This window comes from Prionailurus bengalensis, chromosome A2 (genome assembly GCF_016509475.1).
Source record: "Prionailurus bengalensis isolate Pbe53 chromosome A2, Fcat_Pben_1.1_paternal_pri, whole genome shotgun sequence".
In the NCBI taxonomy this organism is placed as follows: domain Eukaryota; kingdom Metazoa; phylum Chordata; class Mammalia; order Carnivora; family Felidae; genus Prionailurus; species Prionailurus bengalensis.
In genome coordinates this window covers 120,492,501-120,515,316 of record NC_057348.1, presented here as the reverse complement: position 1 = coordinate 120,515,316, position 22,816 = coordinate 120,492,501, and the positions used below count along the sequence as shown (strand labels likewise).

The following is a 22,816-nucleotide window of genomic DNA, read 5'->3' as shown; positions in this document are numbered from 1 at the left end:
ACTCTGTCTCTCTTGCTCAAAAATAAATAAACATTAAAAAAAATTAAAAAAAAAACTGCCAATAAAAAAACAGATCAACAGCAACAAGGAAGGACTAAAGCCAGGATTAAAATAAAATTAGCAAACATACCCCTGAAGGAAAAGCCACTTAAAACACCCTCGCTTGGGAAATGTATACAGAGTATGTATATGAACCGTGACCTTTAAGACCTGTTGGGTTAAACGAAAGCGGGGATAGATATTTCAAAGCAGAACTCTACCCATTTTTCTACAACAGCAGGGAATTTTATGTCCATATGGGGCGTAAAAATACTTCCCCACTGAGTAGTCTCCGGGTTAACAGTCACCAGACATTTGACTGAAAACCCTGTGTTCTGCTTGTCTGACAGCATTTTCGCTGAGAAAGCTGTCTGCCTACTTTCCTAAAGTTCTTCAGGTCTTCCCTTCTGAAAGAGAAGAGCAGAATACTGGCCAGTTTTCAAATAACTGTCTTCCTTCCAATGTGGTTGTGGCCAGGACGGGGCGCTCTTGTCCAAACCACGGGCCAGAAGTTTGATGCTCCCACTGGGATGACCTTTCCTGGCACCTGCCCAAGTGGGTTAGATGCACAGGTGCGTACCGGCCTTCAGAGTCGTTGGCGCCCATCCTATCCACACCCGTTTCTGAGAACTTTTCCCTTTGGCTTGCTCCACAAACTACTATTTTTAATTTTTAGGTCGCCCTCTCTGCGTTAGAATGTTCTTGCCAAACAAGGCGCGCTGGAGCTTGGGAAATAAAGCCGGAGAAGGCACGGTCATTAGTGAACTTGGTTTGCCCCGATCCTCACTTGCCTGGCCTGTGGTTAGGATGGTAGGAACACGGCGACTTGAAAACCCACCGATTTCTAACCGGTGGCCTCGACTTCCTCTTTGCACAAAACCTTTTACCAGCTCTGCCTTGAATTTCACTTCTTTCCGGAGCCTTTCCTCTGGTGACATGTCTAAGAGGCAGTAAAATAGCCCAAAGGCAGGAAGGTGGGGGTAATTTATGACTTGGGGAGTCCGCCCTTGAACAGACTGAAAATCTGAACAGCCCGGGAGTGCTGGCTGTGCAGGGGGGCCTCGGGCTGGTTGTGGATCAGCCTTTAGTGATTATGGCAGAACAGCAATTATGGTATGAGAGAAATGAACTCAAGCTGACCTTCACCGAAAGCGTAAGAAAGGTGTTGGACCCGCCTGCTTCGCTAGATTGGGTTTTAATCTGGTCGTGAGCGGGCTCGGGGCACTGTGACAGGTCTAGAACGAGGGTGAGGGTTTCGGGCCATCTGGCTCACCAATGCACAAACCGACCCTCAAGATGTCTGACCCTGAGAGCTGCTTTTGGGTTTTCTATAACTGTTTTACACACACACACACACACACACACACACACACACACACACAGGAATGGTGTAAGAGTCACCAGTTCCTAGGAAATTTAAAAAGAACTACCACCTAGTGCCAATGGATACTTTTACTCTGATACATCATACCGTCTGGCCCTTCAGAACCCAGGATTTCAGTCCCTCGGCGTTCCTGCTGTAGACTCAATAATGAATATTCAGCATATTGAGTATGGGCTGAGCAAGGATAACGTTTTATACTTACTAGGATCAAAGCACTCATATTAAGTAGATATCAGTTTGAGCCACATGAAATTGCCTTTTTTTGGTAGGAGATAAATGATCAAATACACCAGCCGTTTCATAAGGTTTGAGCCAAATCATTTCTAGGTTTTTCTACCCAGTGGATTTTCCTCGAGTTTCGAAAGTCACGGTGGAAAGGTTACGTAAGCAGTGAACGGTGTGGGAGAATTCCTGCCTCCACCCTTCCTCCTTCCTTCTTTCTCTTCCTTTTCCCCCAACAAACACTGGTGAGGTGCCCAGGAAGTACACAAGTCGTTAGCTGCGGTAAGTCCTGCAAGGTGGCCGAGCTGAAGGGGTCAGCCCTTTATAACGCTCACAATGGAGCACAGAGACCAACATGAGACAGCTCCCGGCAGAGGACAGCTGGGGGCCCTTAGAAGGTGCAGCCGGGGGTGCAAGGAGGCAAAGGGGGGCTGGGGACAGCGCCAAGGTGGGCTGGACAGGCCCTCCCTTGGTTGAGGGCTTGCTCTGTGCCAGCACCGCGCAGGGTCGGAAGGGACGAAGGGAGGCTGGGAGGAAAATCACAGACATGGCAGGGGGGTACAGGCAGGTGACGAAGGCGGAGAGTGTTCTGGCTGAGGGGCTCGTGGTGAGCAAGGCCATGGCGGCCGGAAAGTGCGTGGGGTGTTCAGAGGTCATAATGAAGGAAGAAACATGAGGCTGGTGTCGTAATTCTTCTCACGTGAGGACAGAGGACACAAGGAGTTTAAGTGGCTTGTCCGGAGCCACGTGGCCAACTGGCCTGGAGCCCATGCTCTTAACCATTGTGGGGCACTCTCTCTGCAGCAAGCTGCCTTTCAGAGGTCACCAAAAAAGAGAGTTTCATAACAGAAGGAAACATGTCGCACAAAAGCAGTAAACACTTGGAGAATATCTGCTTATATTCTAGCAGAGTAGGTATAGAGAATGCTGGGAGGGGCACCTGAGTGGCTCAGTCAGTGAAGCATCCAACTCTTTTTTTTTTTTAATATTTATTTATTTTTGGGAGAGCCCAAGTGGAGGAGGAAAGAGAGAGGGGGACAGAGGATCCAAAGTGGGCTCTGCACTGACATGCTTGGAAGCAGGGAGCCCGATGTGGGGCTTGAACTCACGAACCGCGGATCATAACCTGAGCCGAAGTCAGACGCTCAACCGACTGAGCCACTCAGGTGCCCGAAGCATCCAACCCTTGATTTCGGCTCAGGTCATGATCTCATGGTTTGTGAGTTCAAGCCCCTCATCAGGCTCTGTGCTGGTGGTGCGGAGCCTGCTTGGGATTCTCTCTCTCCCTCTCTCTCTCTGCCCCTCCCCTGCTTGCTCTTCCTCTGACTCTCAAAGTAAATAAACTTTAAAAAAAAAAAGGAATGCTGGGAATACACACACACACACACACACACACACACAAACTATTGTACACATAATATTCAACAAGTATATATTCTCTATAATATATTATTACGGAATAATAGTATATTATATAATATATAAAGCAACTCCGGAACTAGGGCAACATGATAGTTGGTTAATAATATACATAATAGATAATAATTATTAGATGTTTAATATTTATATGTGCTATTAATCAACTATCATGTTGCCTTATTTCCGGAGTTGCCTTATCTAGTTAATAACAGTCCTACTCTAATGATGAGACCAGTGGCTTCAAAGTGTGGTTCCTGGACCAGCAGCCTTGTCTCCTGGGAAGCTGAGCCCAAGCACAGATTTGCTGTATCTGCAATGATGGAGGTGAGGTCTGGATATCTGTCTGTTTACAACCTTTCCGGAGGATTCTTGAGAACTCTGAGAACCACTGAACTCTGAGAACCACTGGATTAGAGAAAATGTGATTAGCAGCATGAACATGGCTGACCTCTTTTTACCCCATTGTAGCTATATACATACTCTCATTGAGTTCGAAGAAAACCTTTGCTCTCTTAAGTAATAACCATTTCCATTTTAATATGCTGTAAACTATTTAATTAGTTGGTAAATTTTTCGTAGGTATTAAAGGTCAGGATTTGTGAAGTCCAGGTTAATGAGTATTTTTATTTTATTACCAAATTCAATATTGACTATTTCTAAAGTCCACAGCCTTTAAAGAAAGGTACACATTTTCTTTCTTTCTTTGCTGGTGGACGATGGAATGAGAGATGAATACACACTCGTTCATTTAACAAATATTAATTCAGAGTGTATGTTTAAGGGCCACTGGCAGAGGGCTCTGGAGAACAGAGGGTCCCATCTTGAACATTTAAGCCCTTTGGACCAGTGCAGCTCTGTGGGGCCCAATTGATGTGCAGAAGTGTGGTAATAGGTTTCTAGTTCTCCCCTTGCCTCCCAAGCCCCGGGAAACTTGTGAGAAACCATTTCCCACACTTAGGCTTTCTGAAATCGGGAAGAGTGGGATGATCATTAGCTTCGAGAATAGTGCCACCATTTAAAAACGGAAAAGCTTGGCCTTTAAACACTTGCCAACAGCTACTGTCAACAGCTACTGGCTTTTGCAATTGAACCTGTAGATGTGCCAATATTCCCACCTCCGCCTCCTATGCCGCCCCGGTCTCTCTCTCCTCCAATCCACCTGCCACACTGACATCAAGTCACGTCTCTGGTAGCTCCTTAAGCTTTCAGGCAGAAAGTCCAGACTTCTCAGCCTGCTCTTGTGGCCCTTCTCAAGCTCTCCCATCTCATCAGCCTCCCTCGCTCTACCTTACCCTCTTGTCTGCCAAGCCACGCTCCTCCTTTTTGCTAGAAGGTCCTTCTCTCCTAGGCATGCGCCTGCTTTCCTTTGGGACTCTGTTAGAGCTATTCTGGCTGCAGGAAACAGGAACTCTACCCAAACTAGCACTAGAACAAAAAAGAAAGGGAAATGTATTGGCTCATAGACCAAGGCTGGAACTGCTCAAATGACCCTCTTAGGGAAAAGAACACGCCTCTTCCCTAATTGCTCTAGCAGAGACCCAGGGGCTCACTTACTGTGCCTGTGACTGACGCTGGCCCGTCCTGAGCTGGTCCTTGTAAGTGGGATTGGTCAGCTAGGGGAAGAAGAGTGCTTGGCACAGATCAGGTGCTCAGTGACTATCTGACTGTTATGACTAATTATTAATAGTTAAGAGTGAATGACTGAATGAACAGCCCCTCCAGGGCAGCGCAATCCGAGTTATATCTAAGTCACAATGAGGCGGCCAAAGGAAGGCATGACCGGAAGGCTTGGGTGGGGTTGAGGAAGACTTTGCATGTCAGGAAATGCTTGAGCTTGGTCTAGAAAGGTAGGTATCATTCCCTAAGTCAAGGCAGGGGGCTGGGTGGGAGCCGAGGAGGAGCCCTGAAGAGGGGAAATTCGGGGTAAATGCTGAAGGGCATGAAGTCAGTTGGTTTGCTCAGCACGCATTAATGGTTCACAGGTGTTGGCCTCTGGGACACAGCTCATGGGAAGAAATAGAGGAGGGCAAGGGGACAAGATCATGAAAGGCCATGCGTGCCACCCCAAGGAGTTCACTATCAGGTAGTCAGGGGCTCCTGAAGAGGCTCTCAAGTCAGGACCTCCAGGGCTTGGGTCCCAGCTCAGCAGCTGAGTGGTCACGAATAAGTTACTGGAGCCACCCAATCCTCCCTCCCAGACCTGTTGTGAGAATGGAATATGACAAGCTGAAAGCACTCCTGCAGCCCTTGGGGCTTGGTTGATGCTCGGCAAACGCTGGTGTTTCTTTCCTTTCCTGGTGACCCGGTTGATTTCCACATTCAACTCACGGGAGGACAAAAAAATCCAGTTCGTTACAAACTCCACGCGAATCATTCTACAACTCCAGAACTGTAGCTGGTGTTTAACCAACTACCACGAGGGGGAACTGGGTCCCGCATTACTTCCTACCATCCACGAGGGGAACTGTGGTTTCAATTTCCTCTCACCCCAATTTCTCCCAGCACGGTGAGAAGTGAGACGCTTGTCACCGAAAACATGCAGACCATAGTCGTCAACTTTGGGATTTGGCGAAAGTCTCTAGAGCTTTTCAATATGGCCAAAGCCTTTGAACCTCACATAGCTCGGGGCTAAAAGATGCGCACAAGGGTGTTCTTTTAAAATTGCAGAGGGAGGCATGCTTGTCTGTAATGAGCCCTTGTCTTCTTAGGGAACTCTCTCGGCCATACCTATTTCTTCTTAAGAACTAGTCAGTCGAGAGCAGGAGATGATTAGAATCATCCACAGAGAGAATGGGGAACTGATATGTGAAGAGGAAAACAATTCCTAATATCATGCTCTGTCCAGAAGCTTTAATATTAGACACACAGCAGATCGGTTTCCTTTGTCGGTGTGGTCGAGTGGAAAGCACAGAAGCCTTGAGGTCAAACAAGCCACTACTAGTTACCAGTAACTAGTTCCAGGACTTGCAAGTTACTGGTTTTCTGGCTCTGGCCAAATCACTGGACCCCTTCAAACCTCAGTTTCCTTGCTTCTGGCTGATAAAGAATAGGGAGCCTGAGACTTGAAGACTGTTATATAGCAAAGTGAAACACTGTCGGTTTACAACGGATTAAAAACGACACCATGCTCGGAGCGCCTGGGTGGCTCAGTCGGTTGAGCGTCTGACTTAGGCTCAGGTCACGATCTCACAGCTTGTGAGTTCGAGCCCCGCGTCGGGCTCTGTGCTGACAGCTTGGAGACTGGAGCCTGTTTTGGATTCTGTGCCTCCCTTTCTTTCTGCCCCAACCCACTTGCATTCTGTCTCTCAAAAATAAATAAACATTAAAAAACAAAGTAAAACAAAAAACGACGCCATGCTTGATACGTAAACTTGGCGTGGTTGCTGTTTATGTGATTGTAACTTTCCTAAACTCATTCAGGATTCTAAATAATAGAAATCACTTATATCATGAATTGTATCACATGTAATTTATATACATGTGATATAACTATCCTCACTCTGTTAAAGGCATGTCAGCACGTGCACAGCTCATAATTATGGGTCTTACTTCTGACTCTCAGTCTGAGTGTTAACCAAAGATTTGCTGCAGGTGACAGGGAACTGACTTAATAGTTTTTTCTTTTTTCTTTTTTTTTTAAGCCACCAAGTCACATGAGACCTGTAAAAGTTGCATTTGTGAACTTTAACTTATTCTTCTGATGGTCAGGCTTCATTAGCTTCATAAATAGAGACTAGGTACAAAGTGAAATATTAACTTTCTGGAAACTTCAAAGTGATTATGTATAAGGAAAGACAAAACCAATTGGGATATTTATAAATTACCATCATAAAACCCAGCCAGACATTTCATTATTGAGAAATGAGTAATGCCACTTCTGCAACCTGTTCCAGAGGCAATGAAATCAAATAACCCAAGATGTAGCCTTGACCATTTCATTTCCATGAATGTCAATGGAAATTATGCAGGGAACAAAATCCTTCCTCTTCCCCACAGCTGAGGGGGAAAAAAAATGAATTCTTATAGACTAAGCTTTTAATTCATAAAGATTACAGGTGTATTTTTGACTTTTTTTTTCTTCCAAAAAAATGGGGAGGGGCTATAGGTTTCCAGCTTATGTCTCCTAAATTTACTGATAATCTGGGGGGGGGGGGGGCGGGTCTTGTGTTCCACAGAGGCTCTCTTTGGCCAGATCCGACACTGTAGATGGAGCTGTGTTTCTTTCCATTTTGTTAAACAAACAAACAAAAATTACTGGCAAAATCATGAATAGATAAAAGTCTGGCTTATCAGAGTTCACTAGGACTCTTTAACCTATTGCCTTCATCTCATTTAAGTGCATATAATTATGACGAGGTCTAGAGATATGCTTAGGGCAGGGTCAGAAGGTGAGAGATGGAGAAATGCACTCCAAAAGTGGTTTTGGGGTTATCTCCCGTGTCTACCTGGTCATCCAAGTACTATAATTCCTACCCACTTCGGTCAACACGAGATGTTCCCTTTTCTGATTTAACATCGCCACGTCAAGGAAGAATAGTGTGGATCGCGCAATTAAAATGAAAACGAGCCTGAATTCGAAGACTAGAGCTTTTTGCTTTCTCAGTAACGGTGACAAGTAAGGTGAGGAGTAAGTGCAGGACAAAAGGGGGGGCAGCTGCTGGGGGTGGCAAGAGTTAGAGTTCTTCTGGCTACAAAGACAGTAGACATCCAAACTCAACACACACGCCCATTCCCACAGCTAAAAGGCTATGCAGGAATTAATTGACCAACGTAACTGACAGGACTGGAATCTCCAGTCTAGGGTGGCAGGTTCCAGACCTGCCTCCCAGGCCTCCAGGTAGAGGCACAGACCAAGTTCTGAGGACTCAGGTTCCCTCCCTTTCCAGCTCCACTTTCTCAGGCTCAGAGAAGAGTCTTCGGCCACCCAGACTCTGCTTCCTGCTGAATCCAACTCGGCAGAAAAAAAGGGCTGCAGGCCTTCTTTCTGAAACTCACAGTAAAAGTCTGTTGGTTTCAGTGGCTCTGACTTGACCACATGCCCACCCTTGAACCAACCGTAGCGGCCAGGGAAAGGGGACCCCTTGGGTCCACCTTGAATGACAAATCCACCTCTGGGCTCAGGGGCTGGGTTCGACTCCACCAGAAGCACATAAATGGAGCGTGGGAGGCGAGGCAGCTCTGGGTGCGGTTTCCCCAAGATGGTGCCTAGGTTCTAGATGGCAATGGTGAGAGCTACTCACCATGGGGGTGGCGCCGGGGAGACCGCTAGGCTTTGACTAGAGAGACATAAAGACGGTGGAAGGAGAAATACTGGAGGAGTAAGAAAAAGGGGGGCCAAAGAAAGAAAATAACGGGATTCCCTAAGGTTGTATCTCGTCCCACCAGTGTTCAATGCCACCACGTCACCTTGAGCTTTGGGCCCATTTCTCATCTCTGCAGAAAGAGTGGTTCTTTACTGGGAGTATACAGCAGAAGCACCTGGAATGACACAGGCCCAGGATCAGTTGTGCTGCCCCCTGCCCTCCCTGCCCCCCCGGAAAGCCAATGGGAAGAGCTCTGAGGTCACGATCAGGGCGAATACTGCAGTTTCTGCCAGGGGAGAGCAGTCCTAGGTGACAGCATCATTTACCGCCCACAGTCGAAGGTGATGAAAACGGCATACTGATTTCCCTTGAACACCTGCCTGGAGACATACAAACATAAACTTTTCTAACTTTTCATCCATCAGAGGTCCTGCCTACAGCAGCAGTTCTCAGAGTGTGAGGGACCTGAAGATACTTTCAGAGACCCCATGTGGTCAAAACTATTTTCATGAATGATCTCCTCCACGGACTGACATTGTGACTAGCCTTTCAGAAACTACCATTTGTTAAGTTTTAGTCTGCTTTTTAAAAATACTTATTTATATTTGAGAGAGCGCACATAAGCAAGGGGGGGGGGGTAGAGAGAGAGAAAGAGAGACAGACAGACAGACAGACATAGAATCTGAAGCAGGCTCCAGGCTCCGAGCTGTCAGCACAGAGCCCAACGCGGGGCTCGAACCCACAAGCCAGGAGATCATGACCTGAGCCGAAGTTGGACGCTTCACCAACCGAGCCATCTGGCGACCCTGGTCTATTTTTTTTTTTCCAACTCTGATTTACCTTAAACAGCTACAAAAAACCATATTCTTCCTTTTTTTTTTTTTCAATGACATAGGTCTGTGCAAGGCCAGAGCTCCTTCCTACACTTCAAACAAAATATTTCATCGCAGACTGAATACAAAAGCAGATGTGAGAACCCATGTGTTGTCTGTTAAGCCAGACATTAAAGAGATTTACAAAAAATGTAAAATAATGCCAATATTCCTATCAGTTTTTGTTTTCTTTGGACAGCGGGGTTATTTTTCATTAAAAAATAGGCCGTTTACATAAACACGCAATGAATGTATTATGGCTATGTTTAAAAGAGTAAATACGTAACATTTTTCTCAGTTTTACTTTTAAATACAGTAAATATCAGTGGATACAACTCACATAAATAAAAGCTCTCCGGGGTTCTCAGAAATTTTAAAGAGAATATACAAAGCCAAAAAGTCTGGGGTTGCCTGGGTGGCTCAGCCGGTTGGGCGTCCAACTTCGGCTCAGGTCACGATCTCGCGGTCCGTGAGTTCGAGCCCCGCGACGGGCTCCATGCTGACCGCTCAGAGCCTGGAGCCTGTTTCGGATTCTGGGTCTCCCTATCTCTCTGTCCCTCCCCCGTTCATGCTCCGTCTCTCTGTGTCTCAAAAATAAACAAACGTTAAAAAAAAAGCCAAAAAGTTTGGGTACCTCTGGACCAGAATCCCAGTGGCTCAGATCACTGGGACCATTTTTATATTTAAGTGTCCCAAGCTGGCAGAACTGCCCACCTGCTTACACAGACAATGAGCACGCACTACAAAAAGGCACCCCCTAGCCATTGCATAGCCTGATTCGTGCTATAAAACCTTGAGGAAGTGGGAACGATTCAGTGAATTCATTGCTGAAAATTTGTTCTTGCTCATTACTCCCACATCTGTTACGCGTAGCCCTTTGAGATGGTCACCAGCATGTAACTCTCCTCTCGGCCACTAGATGGCACTGCTTACATAAAAATACTTGCGCAGACGCAGCGTCTCTAAATGAGCTGTTTATTCTAGAGATGTTGGATGGGGGTGAATGAGGCTTTGGCCCATCTTACTCTGACAAATACTGACTGCGCCAGGATAACTTTCCTTTCCGTTCCTGTAGATTTCTAACCTTGAGATCACTGACAGTGAGGAATTGGTAAAAAGTGCAGCTTTCTGATAGAAGAGAACCCAGGGGATTTAGTTATTCTTCTATTCAACTTTGCTGCTAAGAAACCACCAGCTGGCCTAAAAGGAAGAGGCATGGATTTTTTTTTCCTTGTCCCTTCATTAAATTTCTTTTAAATCTATTCCAGTTAATTTCCCCCCATCATTTAAATGTTAGCCAGTGATCTGGGAAAAGGAGCCAGGAGCAAAGCCAACCTGTGAACCACCGGGGTTTACTATCTGAAAAGTGTTTTCATGGAGGACTTTGCGTGTGCAGGCAGAGGCAGAGAATGAACACAGACATCTAAATTAGGGCGTATAAGCAACATTAGAGCAGGTGGCACAGATATCCCCGAGAGAAAAGGCTCCCTCAAGTATCTGATAACCTTTACTTCCTGTCCCGCCTTCCGCCTAACCAGGGGATGAGAACTTTAGAATCATCTGGGGAACCTTAAAAATAGAGATGCCTGAACTTCACTGCTGGGGGCTTTGATTCAAGAAGTCAGGAGAGGCCAAACATGGGTACTTCTTTAAAGCTCCCAGGGTGATGATTCCCTAAGCTGCAGCCTGTTTGAGAACCACTGACCTAGCCAAATCAACTATCTTTCAGACTGCACGATAAATTCCACACCATTAGGGGATTCGAATGTAAAATAATGCTCCGTAAAACCTGGTTTTGTGAGCAAATGTAATCCAAGTTCAAATCCATTCTTACAGCATTATGTCCCATTCCATTTTATCACTCTGTGTGTGCGAGGTAGGAAGAAGAGTCATTAGGGCACCTGTCACATTTACTAGCTAAGTTAACGCTCATCTTCCTTCACTCCTGAGAAAAGACGGGTTATGTCAGTTACATATTATTTCCAAGGGCCCTCCTGTGGGGCAGATCTACAGGTTTTCCAGACCCTGTGAACGGGAGAGGATCTTTTCAGTGCCTTGATGCTTTCTACATGAACAATTCAGCCTCTTTCTTTGGCTTGGTGAAGGGCAATGAGCCACACTGCGTTTGAATCAATTGTCCTTAACAAAGCCACAAAGCCGGGGTGCCCTCCAGAACCAAGATCCTTTCCACAATGGCACAGGGGAGGAGCCGGTCCAGGAAAAGAGCTAACCTCGTTATCTTGCATTAATGCCAATTACGGTGTCGGAACTTGAACTTTATACAGTAATTAGAACGGCGCTAACACAGGGAGCAGTGGAACTGGTCTGCATTCACTCCTTGCGTTGGTTATCCTCTGCCATATTCTACTCCCTTTTCTCAATTCATTCTCTGTCCTGCCTTTCCCCACGGTGGGAAGACTGACTCATGTGGACTGTATCCCCAGCGTCTTTGCTCTACGGCTTTAGGTACAGTTTGCCCAATGGGAGGGAGAGGCAAGAGATCAAAGGGTAGAAGAGAGAGAAAAGTCGGGTTATTTCTTCCCCTACCCCCTCCCTCTTGGGTGATATGGCAGCCTGGACTGATTGTGGGAGCCTCTCCTGTACAGTCCCCCTACATTGTGAATCCCCCTTCTCTGCAAGTCCCCCTCCTGCAGGAGCCCCCTGCGGTGTGGGAGCCCCCCCCCGCGGGAACCCTCCTTCTGTGGGAACCCTCCAATTAAGTAAGCCCCCTTTTGTGCAAGCCCCCCTTCTGTGGGAGCCCTTCTCTTATGGGAGTCCCCCTCGTCTGGAAAACCCCACTCCAGCTCTTACTAGGCATCAGTAACCCCAGGGTCGTCTTCTGGTCCCTTCAGCATGGGGGAGGTAACTGCTTCCTGCCATTCCCAACCCCTGAGAAAAATCCCTTGTTAATCAAATTCTCTTCAACACCCCAGTGACTATGTCTTCCATTTCCTGCTGGGTTCTGATTGCTAGGACACCTTCTAGACTAACTGTAATCTGAATTCATTTTTCACTTTCCAATCATTCGCATAGAAGTCCTGTAGGTATAACTTATGTTCCTCAAAGATCTGAACTTTAAGAGAATTTCTAAGCTGCAGGTTACTTTAAAGCATTTTTTTTTCCCACCCGCGCCTTCAGGACCTCGAGATGTCTTTGAAATACTCCCGACCAACGGGTGCCTCAGTTTCCTGTCGTGCAAAACGAAGGGGCTGCACAAAATGGTCTCCAGGACTCTCTTCCTCCAGGCTCTGGCTTTTCCTGCCCCTCAGGGAGTCAAGTCAGCCCAGGGAGGAAGGAGCTGTCCAAAGGGAAGGGGGGGGGGGGCGTGTGAGATACCGTCTTGGTGTATTTGGGATACACATTCCTCAGGGGGAGTTCAGTCTATTCCATTTTAAAGTTTTAAAGTTAGCCGTCTGCTGTCCATTGGGCTGTGTGTCCTCTTCAGTTATCATAAAGCGGATGTGCAAAGCTCTGGGGCTATTTTGTGGTGGGAGTGATTCCTTCAGCGTCTGTGAAGGAGGGTGGGCCTCAACAGGTTTTACCAGAGGGTCTGTACTGGAGGCTAAAGGAGGGACAGGAACTGACCGATCACAGGAGGGGAAGGCATTTCAGATGGCAGGCACAGGGGGAATGGGAGGGGAGGCGAGGGGACAAGAACATTTGTGGACCGCAGGCCGGTGGGGGAGGCCAGCAGTGGGAGACAGCCTGAGAGAAGTGGGGCTGGCCTGCAAGGGGCGTTTCCGTTCATTTTTCAATGTCCCTCACCACTTGCTCCCCCGGGGACTGCTGCAGCCACATGCCTTCAGGCAGGGCGGCCCGTTAGCACCTGTCCTCGCCATGCACCTCTTGCTTCTCTGACACAACCGTCTGGGATACCCGTGGGCACCCACCTGGCTCTCCACATGCACAGCCTGGTGTGCGGGACACTTAGCAGCTCACAAGCACCCCTCAGCCAACAGAGGACAGGCGGTGGTAAACACCCCACTTCAATTCCTCTCAGGAGCAGTTCCAGATGGCTCCGCAGAACATGCCCAACTCAATAACGCCCATTTCCACTGGCTTCTCATCCCTTACATTCTCCTGACTTCTCCTTCCCGCTCATTAGAATGCCTTTCCAAATTACCAATGGACCAAATCCTTGCCTCAGGCTCTGCTTCCAGGGGAGCCCAGGCTCAGACAAGCTGCAAATGTCCTGCTGAGGAATTTGGACTTTGTCCTGCGGATAAAGCAAATCGTAGCATTTCCAAGATAAAAACAACAACAGTGAAGAGCAACACTCTTACGAACAAAATGTCATCAAGGGCCACCGGCTCCTAAGTACCATTGCAGAATTTGGAGGGGGGTGGCACAAAGAACCATTCAGTCTGAGCTCAACTGACTTGTGAGGCTTCTGTTGGTCAGCAAGACCAGGAGGTCCGTCCTCTGGTGTGGCCACTCCCTCCTGCTCAAGGGCAGTGGAGGGAAATGTAATGTCACTGCTGGGCAAAAATCTCTGGCAGGCTGACTGGTTCATATGGGGGGAACAGCAAAATAAACAACGAGAGGATCACCTTGGATGCAAAGAAGGGAATTATTTCAAAAAGAAAATAAAAGGCGGAGTGGGGTTTGGGAGAGATTCTTCTTCTTTGAAGCCACGCATCTGTAGAGGAGCACATCCTAACCAGGCTCAAAGCCCTTTAACCGGGAAAAGGTCAGTCTTCTGATCTCACAGGAAGAAAAACAGAAACCGAAGAGGGCTTCCTTGCTGCCACAGGAAAGCAAGAGAAATCCGGGAGTTGGTCCGAACTGCTTGAGAAAGCAGAGATGGCATGGCGTGGGGGAGCATGAAAAATGGGGGGAAGTCTGGGCAGGATCCCAGGGGAGCAATGCCAGCGAGGAAGCAACATCCAACCCATTTCCGGGACCGTCACATGGAAGTCTTCATTGGGTGATTTGGGTCCTGTGCTACAGTTATCTTCCTCTGGTCCCATATAGACTCTTTGTTAACCATCCAAGGGAGAAATGAAGGGAAAGTGGGGGTGGGGGTGGGGGTGGGGGTGGGGGTGGAGAGGGAGCTGTCAGGATGGGGGAGGGGCCATGCCAAGGGGTGGAAAAAAGCAGCCTGGGTCCAGAGGCTGGAACTGCTTGCTCTCTCTCTGCATGTGTGTATGTGACGCCTTGAGTACAGAAGATGTTTTACTCAGGGTGTGCTCTAACATATGTGAATTTAAAGCATACTGCATTCTTTTTTTTCTTACTTAATTAAAAAAAAAATTTTTTTAACGTTTATTTTTGAGAGACAGCGTGAGTGGGGGAGGGGCAGAGAGAGAGGGAGACACGGAATCCGAAGCAGGCTCCAGGCTCCGAGCCGTCAGCACAGAACCCGACGCGGGGCTCGAACTCACGGACCCCGAGATCATGGCCTGAGCTGAAGTCAGATGATTAACCAACTGAGCCGCCCAGGGGCCCCTTCTTCTTTAATTTTTTGAATAGGATGCTTCACTTATCATGGTTGAAAATGCAAAGAGTATGAAATAGTAGCCAGGAAGAATCTCTTTCCCACCCTTACCTCTCAGATACCCACTTCCCCACCCCACAGACAACCAATGATACTTGCTCTTCAAGGGACAGTTTATCATTTTGCAAGAAAAAAACATACACGAAACTGTTTTTCTCCTGGTTTACACAAACGAAACCGCATTATACATACTATATTGCAAGCTGGTTTTTTGCATTTAATCACTCCGGGGAATCTTTCCATATCAGCACATGTGAATATGCTTACCCTTTTCTTGGATTGCATGATACTCCTTTACATGGATGTCCCCTAATTCATCTAAGCAGTCCCCAGCTGATGGGCATTTAGCCTATTTCCTAACAGTGGCCATTACAAAAAATCATGAAATGAATAAGCTGGTTAGATATGCTATATTCTAAACTGTGCTTTTATTCTGTCAAGAGTACGGATGATTTTTATCCAGTAAAACATATACGCAATTGAATGCAGCAGGCCGAATTTATTGAATAAACATGGGCTACTGAAAATTTGTTGTCACATGTATTGGATTCAGCAGGGTATCCTTCATAAGAAAGCTTAGCTATTAACAGCAGTGCATTTTTAAAAACAGATCATGTAAGGGGCGCCTGGGTGGCGCAGTCGGTTGAGCGTCCGACTTCAGCCAGGTCACGATCTCGTGGTCCGTGAGTTCGAGCCCCGCATCAGGCTCTGGGCTGATGGCTCAGAGCCTGGAGCCTGTTTCCGATTCTGTGTCTCCCTCTCTCTCTGCCCCTCCCCCGTTCATGCTCTGTCTCTCTCTGTCTCAAAAATAAATAAACGTTATGGGGCGCCTGGGTGGCGCAGTCGGTTGAGCGTCCGACTTCAGCCAGGTCACGATCTCGCGGTCCGGGAGTTCGAGCCCCGCGTCGGGCTCTGGGCTGATGGCTCGGAGCCTGGAGCCTGTTTCCGATTCTGTGTCTCCCTCTCTCTCTGCCCCTCCCCCGTTCGTGCTCGCTCTCTCTCTGTCTCAAAAATAAAAATAAACGTTAAAAAAAAAATTAAAAAAAAACCCAGATCATGTAAATATTGAGTGATTCTTAGCATCAGCTGACTTAGCATGGTGAGAACCAAGGGTGTGTGCTTAAAGCAATCAGGGCAGTGAGAACAGAATGAGGCCTCACTGCTCTGTAGGTTTCAGAAGCTCTGAACTTGGGGCTTAGAAATCTGAGTTTGGTTCCGTACCCTGCCAGGGTGTCTTTGTCAGTAAAATAGGGAGAATGATTCCTGCTCTATGTGCCTGGAAGTTGTTCTGAGGATGAAATGAGAAATTACCTCACATGTGTGAAACTGGTTTATAAACTATTTACTTTTTAATATTTTATCTATTTTTGAGAGGGAGAGAGACCGTGCTCTCATGCAAGCAAGGGAGACACAGGGAGAGGGGGAGAGAATCCCAAGCAGGGCTCGAACCCAAGAACCAGGAGATCGTGACCTGAGCCAGAATCAAGAGTCGGGCACTTAACCAACCGCCCAGGAGCCCTGAAATTGGTGTCTAAACTATAGATGTCTGAACCAATGTTAAATCCTGTTCTGTTGCTCATAGTCCTGGTTTTGGGGGTCTGTACATAATCCATCTATGTCATCAATTCTGAAATAAGTTTCATAGAAGAAATGACACTGAGCGTGACCATTTTGATTAAATGCACCAAAATGGTGGCCCTTAAATATCCTAATATTTTAAAAACCGATTAAGTAAAGAATCAGAAAGGAAAGGATTACTACTGGCTAACTACCCCAACTCTTTTTGTACCCTCCCCACCTCCCCGCCTCACCTATAGTTATTAAAATCAAGTTCACTGATGGGGCGCCTGGGTGGCGTAGTCGGTTAAGCGCCCGACTTCAGCCAGGTCACGATCTCGCCGCCCGTGAGTTCGAGCCCCGCGTCGGGCTCTGGGCTGATGGCTCGGAGCCTGGAGCCTGTTTCCGATTCTGTGTCTCCCTCTCTCTCTGCCCCTCCCCCGTTCATGCTCTGTCTCTCTCTGTCCCAAAAATAAATAAACGTTGAAAAAAAAAAATTTTTTAAAAAATCAAGTTCACTGCTAACCATCTTGATCGGAGATAAATCTGGAAACCGCTCGAATCTGATGCGGTAAGTAATATCTTTATGCCAATTAACACTGATAATATTCTTGGATTTGCAGGTAACATACTCTCTCTGGATTCATTTGGAAATGATCAATAAAATAATTGGGTGAACAAAGTTTAAGTACTCTGGAAAATCAAATGCTGGGCTGTCTGGATTTGAGAATTAGGAAACCTACCCATTTCACTCATTAAAACCTTCAAGATGGGCCATTATCGAAGCAGACAGGTGCCTCGGGCGCTTCTCAGTCAATCCATTTAAGTATCTGCTACCTCTTGTCTAGTCACTGCCTCCATGGCAACAGTCCACTGACCTGCCCTTAAGGGAAACAGAATTTCTGGCAAGACTGAGACTTTTAATAATTCCACTTGTCAATACAGGTCAGGGAGAAAAAGATGGATTTGTACCAAGTTACTTAACAAACTCTCTAACAGAATGAGCAACCTCCAGCAAGTGACCAGACCCAGTGTTCCGAATGTCCCCAGGAAAGCCAAACATTGCATCGTTAGTGGCAAGAAAATCCACACCACCCACACCTGTCCATCAAACCCTTCACGGCACTTGGACTTCTTCTCTCAATGTTTTCTTTGCTTAGCTTTCCCTAGAAAGGCGAAATTGTGCTGGGAAGCTCCTCTGAAGTGATAATTAACCTGATTATTCATTTCCTCCAAGATTTCATTGTAATAAATAAATACAAAATGATCTGCAACGAAGGACATCTTTTGTCATGTAAGTTTCCGTATGGGAATAGCATCTAGGAATGTCAGTTTCTAGTGACCAAACTTCCCTCTTGGCCAAGGACAACTCTCAAGAATTACCGATTCAACTACCCAGAACCCAAACTCTCATCCCAAACATACAAGAGACACTCTTTCTAGTCACCTCTTTTCCTGGAAATATTCTAGTGTAAAGCCTGCAGTTGTAACAGATTGCCTTTTTGGAGGCATTACTCTCTGACTTGGAAATATAAACACTGCTTCAGAGATTTATTTTATGATTCATCTTCTGATTTGTCATGGCTGGGAAGGTCAGCTTCCAGATTTTCTATTCTAAATTACTTTTGAACAGATTTTACAAACAGACTACGGAATGGCTTTTGCCTGAACCAGAACAAACTCTGCAAGTTAGGGCTCAAGTCCCCTCCCTTCCCCTTGGTACAATGTAAACAGTCAGAAGACCCACCATTTCCCAAGTCAATTATTTGTAAAAGTATTAATAACAGGTGCTTTGGAGGCACTGGAGTTATAAAAAGGAAAATGGCAAATAATTTTTTCATGGGCCAGCTGCTCAGCTGATGTGCTTTTGGGGAAGGTTCTTCTAGGCTCTAAAACTCAATCAGCAAATCGATTAAGATCGTGCCCGTCTCTGCCATCAGGACCGCGCGTGGCCTGCCTCTGCCCTCCTCCCCGTTCCAGTGATTTCTGGTGCGTCCCTGTCCCAAAGCCAAGGCAGCCAGTCAACCTCAGGTTCCTTTGCTTTAGGCTCACACTGGACAACGGGGGGGAGGGTGGGGGCGCCGTTCCGGTTTAATTAAGGATTAGTAATCACCACTCTGCTCTGCTCGTTGATATCCGTCCCAGTCCAAGCTTGCCTTTGACCGTGGGCTCAGCACAGACTCAGTGGGGGCTGACCGGCGTGACTGGCTGTCACTTTCTTTCAGTGGAAAACAGACAGGACCAGGCAAAGCAGATGGTTCCGAAAGGGGCACTTCCAAAAAACCTGCTAGCAAACTGTGGTGGTGCCTTTCAAATAAACAGCAACTTACTGGAGAGAAAAATCAGATCCTCCTCGCCACATCCTGCCACCGCCCATCCAGCTTGAACGTCGAGCACTTAGAAGTTTCTAATCCTCACGAGGCATGATAACTCTTCGGTTGGGGCGAAGGACAGCCTGTCTTTTAAGCCTCCCAGAGATAGCCATCATCACCGATAATGGCTCCCACCTCTGTCAGTAAAACCTGTTATCTAGGTAGGACCACCTTCAGGAGAGGGCTGACCCGTGCATCTCACATGGTGGCTCAGTCCTAAGACACAAATACCATGTGTTTGCGTAGCTAGGTGAACTAGAGGCAGCCAGGAAGGCCTCAAGTGGCATTAAAACCAAGGACTACTTTCATCACGAAACATTAATAAAGTGACAAATAATTATTTGTGAAGTCCTGGCTCCGGCCGTTGGAGTTTGGGCAAATCAATCCGCATTTCCGGGCCTCAGTGAGAGTGGACGATTTCTTTTCCTGTTTTTTTTCTTTCTTTCTTTTTAAAAAAATTTTTTTTTTACATTTATTTGATTTTGAGAGACAGAGTGAGACAAAGTGAGAGTGGGGGAGGGGCAGAGACAGAGGGAGACACAGGATCGGAAGCAGGCTCCAGGCTCTGAGCTGTCAGCACAGAGCCCGACGTGGGGCTTGAACCCACAGACTGTGAGTTCATGACCTGAGCTGAAGTCGGACGCTCAACCCACTGAGCCACCCAGGCGCCCCTAGACTGGAGGATTTCTAGGGTTCCTTCTTGCACAAAATTCTAGATTTCTTTGGGCAGGGCTGGGTCTCTGCCAGCATTCTGGTCAATCACACCCACAATGAATCAAGCCGTTATTCAGCATAGATTAAAAACAAGAGACTGTTTCTGTCACACGCGCTGCTTACCTTTTCAACCGCCGTGTGTTCTTCATTTGCGACGCTTGTTTTCCTTGATTCGTTCTTCGACCTGCTCAGCCTCCTGGATACTTTTTCTCTGAGCAGAGTGGCATATCCAATGTGTTCGTAAATGGGGTTTGTTGTCATTTTGGAAATGTATTCAGAAGCTTTTGTTTCTATGTACAGTGTTATCAAGCCGTCTGTGACCAGATCGTGAATCGATTCAAATCTCTTCTCGCCCACGAAGTGTTTTCCATCATAGAAGAGCCTGTAGTTTAAAGTCTGGTTTCCAAACCTGTCCCCAAGAGATTGAGAAATCACAACAGTGTCAGAAGCAAGAGCAGTGAAGAAAATCAGCAACTAACAGTTTTTGGGCATACCGTATGCTAGGTGCTGAACTAGATACTTGGCATGATTTCCGCCCTCCTCCCACCCCCCCCCCCCCCGCCCCATCAAATTATCATAGAGAGCCTTTGAGACAGGTAGAATTATTATCCCCCACTTTATGGCTGAGAAATCGGAGATCTGAAGAGATCGGGTACCTGCTTGACGTTATGCCCCTGGAAAGAGGTAGGGGTGGGATTTAACACCCAGGCGGTCATATGGTATCATTTGACCCTAGAAATCACGAGGGCCGTTCGGCCCTTATCATCCTCATTTGTAAAAGGCAGAGGGGAGAGCCTGGTCTACAAATATTTTGCTTTCAACGTTTATTTATTTTTGGGACAGAGAGAGACAGAGCATGAATGGGGGAGGGGCAGAGAGAGGGAGACACAGAATCGGAAACAGGCTCCAGGCTCTGAGCCATCAGCCCAGAGCCTGACGCGGGGATCGAACTCACGGACCGCGAGATCGTGACCTGGCTGAAGTCGGACGCTTAACCGACTGCGCCACCCAGGCGCCCCATATTTTGCTTTCAAACTTCCGTGTTGAACACTGGCCACACCCCTCTACCCCTCCCCTATGACCTGGCAATTGCCTCTGCAAGGCCTTGATGGGCCCTTTTTATTACATCTTTGACCGCCACCAGTCGAGGAGCTCATACTTCCCCCCATAGTTAGTGCCACGGAAGGAGGTGAGGGGAGTTGGGTGAAGCTCCCTCCTGGAACTGCCATTGTCAGGGTCCTAGGGATCTGGGCCCGATAAGGGACCTATAAGGTTCTTCCCCTTTAGTACTGGCTGACCCTTCTTGGCCTTGGACCTATATCTCACAGCCCCTGCTTAGTTCCCCACTGGGGCTGCCAGCACTTGTTGCTGGAGAGCTGGGGGACTGGGGGATAGGAAAATACTTTGCACACCTCGGGCACTTACTAGCTTTTGAAGTACTTCCTTATATTGACATCATCTAAGCAACTTGGAAAGTGTTCCACAGCCACGATATTCAGACGTCACACTGAATACGCCACTGTGGGCTGGCTGGGACGTGTTTCCGAATGATACCATTCATGCTATGGAGAAAGGTCTTCCCAATTCCAAAGAGGTCATAAGTGAACTTCCAGAAGACAATTCGATCCTGGAATTGGATGCTTTCCCCAAACTTTATGGGATTGCTGTAAGAATCAACTGGCATCACATATTGGATTGAGCTTACAAAGGTGCAGAAAACGCGACGTTTGTCGGGCACTGTGATTTTTTCCAGTTCTTGTGATGTTGTGGTAAAGGCTGCTGAGAACTCTGCTCCCACGGCTTGCTAGCAAAGAGCATCATGACTGCCATTGGGAGTCAATGGGACCCATGGGTCAACGTGATCCCTGAGAAAACCCCATGGACAAACTCCACGTCGGTCCAGACGCACATACACAACGTGAGGCGAAGACTTATGACAAGGGCTCCAGGGAACTAACTGAGGCAGGGGCGTCGCTCCCTCAGCTGGCTCAGTTTCAGGCAGAAGTGACTATAGAGGCACTAAATGCCCAGTTTGCCAGTTTACTGTGTGTGCAGAAACAGAACCTCTGTGCCCATCCTACTGACAACATCTGTAGCCTAAGAAGTGTATGAGCCTCTCATATGCTACTGATACTCTGTCAACAAAGCAAAAATAAAAAAATAAGTCGTGGGGAATGGGGAGCGATAGGTTAATGGCTACAGAATTTCTGTTTGGGATGATGAAAAGGTCCTGGAAAGGCAATAATGGAGATGTTTGCATAACATTAAGAATGTACTTAACGCCACTGAATCCTACGCTTAAATCTGGCTAAGACGGTAAAATGTGCGTTACATATATTTTGCAGCAATAAAAAATAAAACACACGGGGAAAAGTAAATAAAGTCACTCATAAAGCAGCTGCAACAATGGATGAGATCAAGTTCACCTTAGAGCTAACGTGTAGCATCCTGGCTGGCGTTGGCTTTCTCTAAGAATGTAGGCGCCCTCCACGCCTCCGAGAAGCTCGTCTGCCTGCTCCCGGGAGATGATCCCATGAAACCTGAGGAGAGACAGACCGTCCTTGTTCTCGACTGACCACGTACAAAGTATGCACCACAAAGAGTAAGGCTAAAAAAGATGGTGGGGCCACGCAGAACCCACTGACCCCGACTTGGAGGAAGAGGGGCGTAGCGACCATGTATCTTCAAGATGCCTTTGGAACCACTTCTCAGCAGGCACCCAAACATATAAGGAGTATTCAGGTAGGCAAAACAAAGGAACAAACACCCAGTCCCCCTGGCTTTCTGCTACTGTCTGGCTCTCAGGCTGAGAATTAAAGTCAAAACAAAAAGCCAGGTGACGGCTCCTTCTTTAACCATGGGGAATAACAAAAGGGCAATTACCAACTTAGCTCTCAGTGCAAACACAGAAACTACGTATTGTCTGGATTGCTAATGAACACTATTGATTATCAACCTGCTCACTCCAGGTGCAGGGTGTTGTTAATTTTAGAGACTCATTCTCTGGACATCAGAGCCAACTATAATCAACGCTCTTCTATTTCTTTTAATTTTGAGAGCAATCGCCTAGGGATAGGTTTTCAAAAATGTACGTATTTTTCTTTTTAAAGAACGTTTCTTATTAGTTTTTTTTTTTAATTTTAAAAGTAATACACATGCATGTAGAAAACACAGCGTATCTAGAAGGAATGCAGGCTTGGCCAGTGACGGCTCTGCTCTGGAGGCAGATGTCTGAGACCCACAGAGTGGACAGTGACTCCTGGGAGCCAGGGGCAGGCACTGGACCACTTTCTCTCTTGTCTTTAAGTAAAGGCAGCTTCCCCTCCCCCACAACCCCCACCATCACTTATCAGAGAGTTGATCCATCCATGTGTCATAGGAAAGTGGGGGAGCTGGGTTGGGGGGGTGAGGTCAGCGCTGAGGGATCCAGGCTATTC

The 22,816-nt window shown here is 47.1% G+C and overlaps 1 protein-coding gene across 2 annotated transcripts in view; it reads right to left on the bottom strand.

Moving 5' to 3' along the window:
* The window catches only part of CHN2 (chimerin 2), a 305,590-nt gene that overhangs the window by 85,211 nt on the left and 197,563 nt on the right, over window positions 1–22,816 (bottom strand). For both annotated transcript variants that reach the window (XM_043589173.1, XM_043589172.1), the window contains exons 5-6: window positions 21,806–21,919; window positions 19,503–19,788 (exon numbers count right to left, since the gene is read on the bottom strand). In XM_043589173.1, the coding sequence (XP_043445108.1) occupies window positions 19,503–19,788; window positions 21,806–21,919 (400 nt within the window). The remainder of the gene's footprint in view (window positions 1–19,502; window positions 19,789–21,805; window positions 21,920–22,816) is intronic.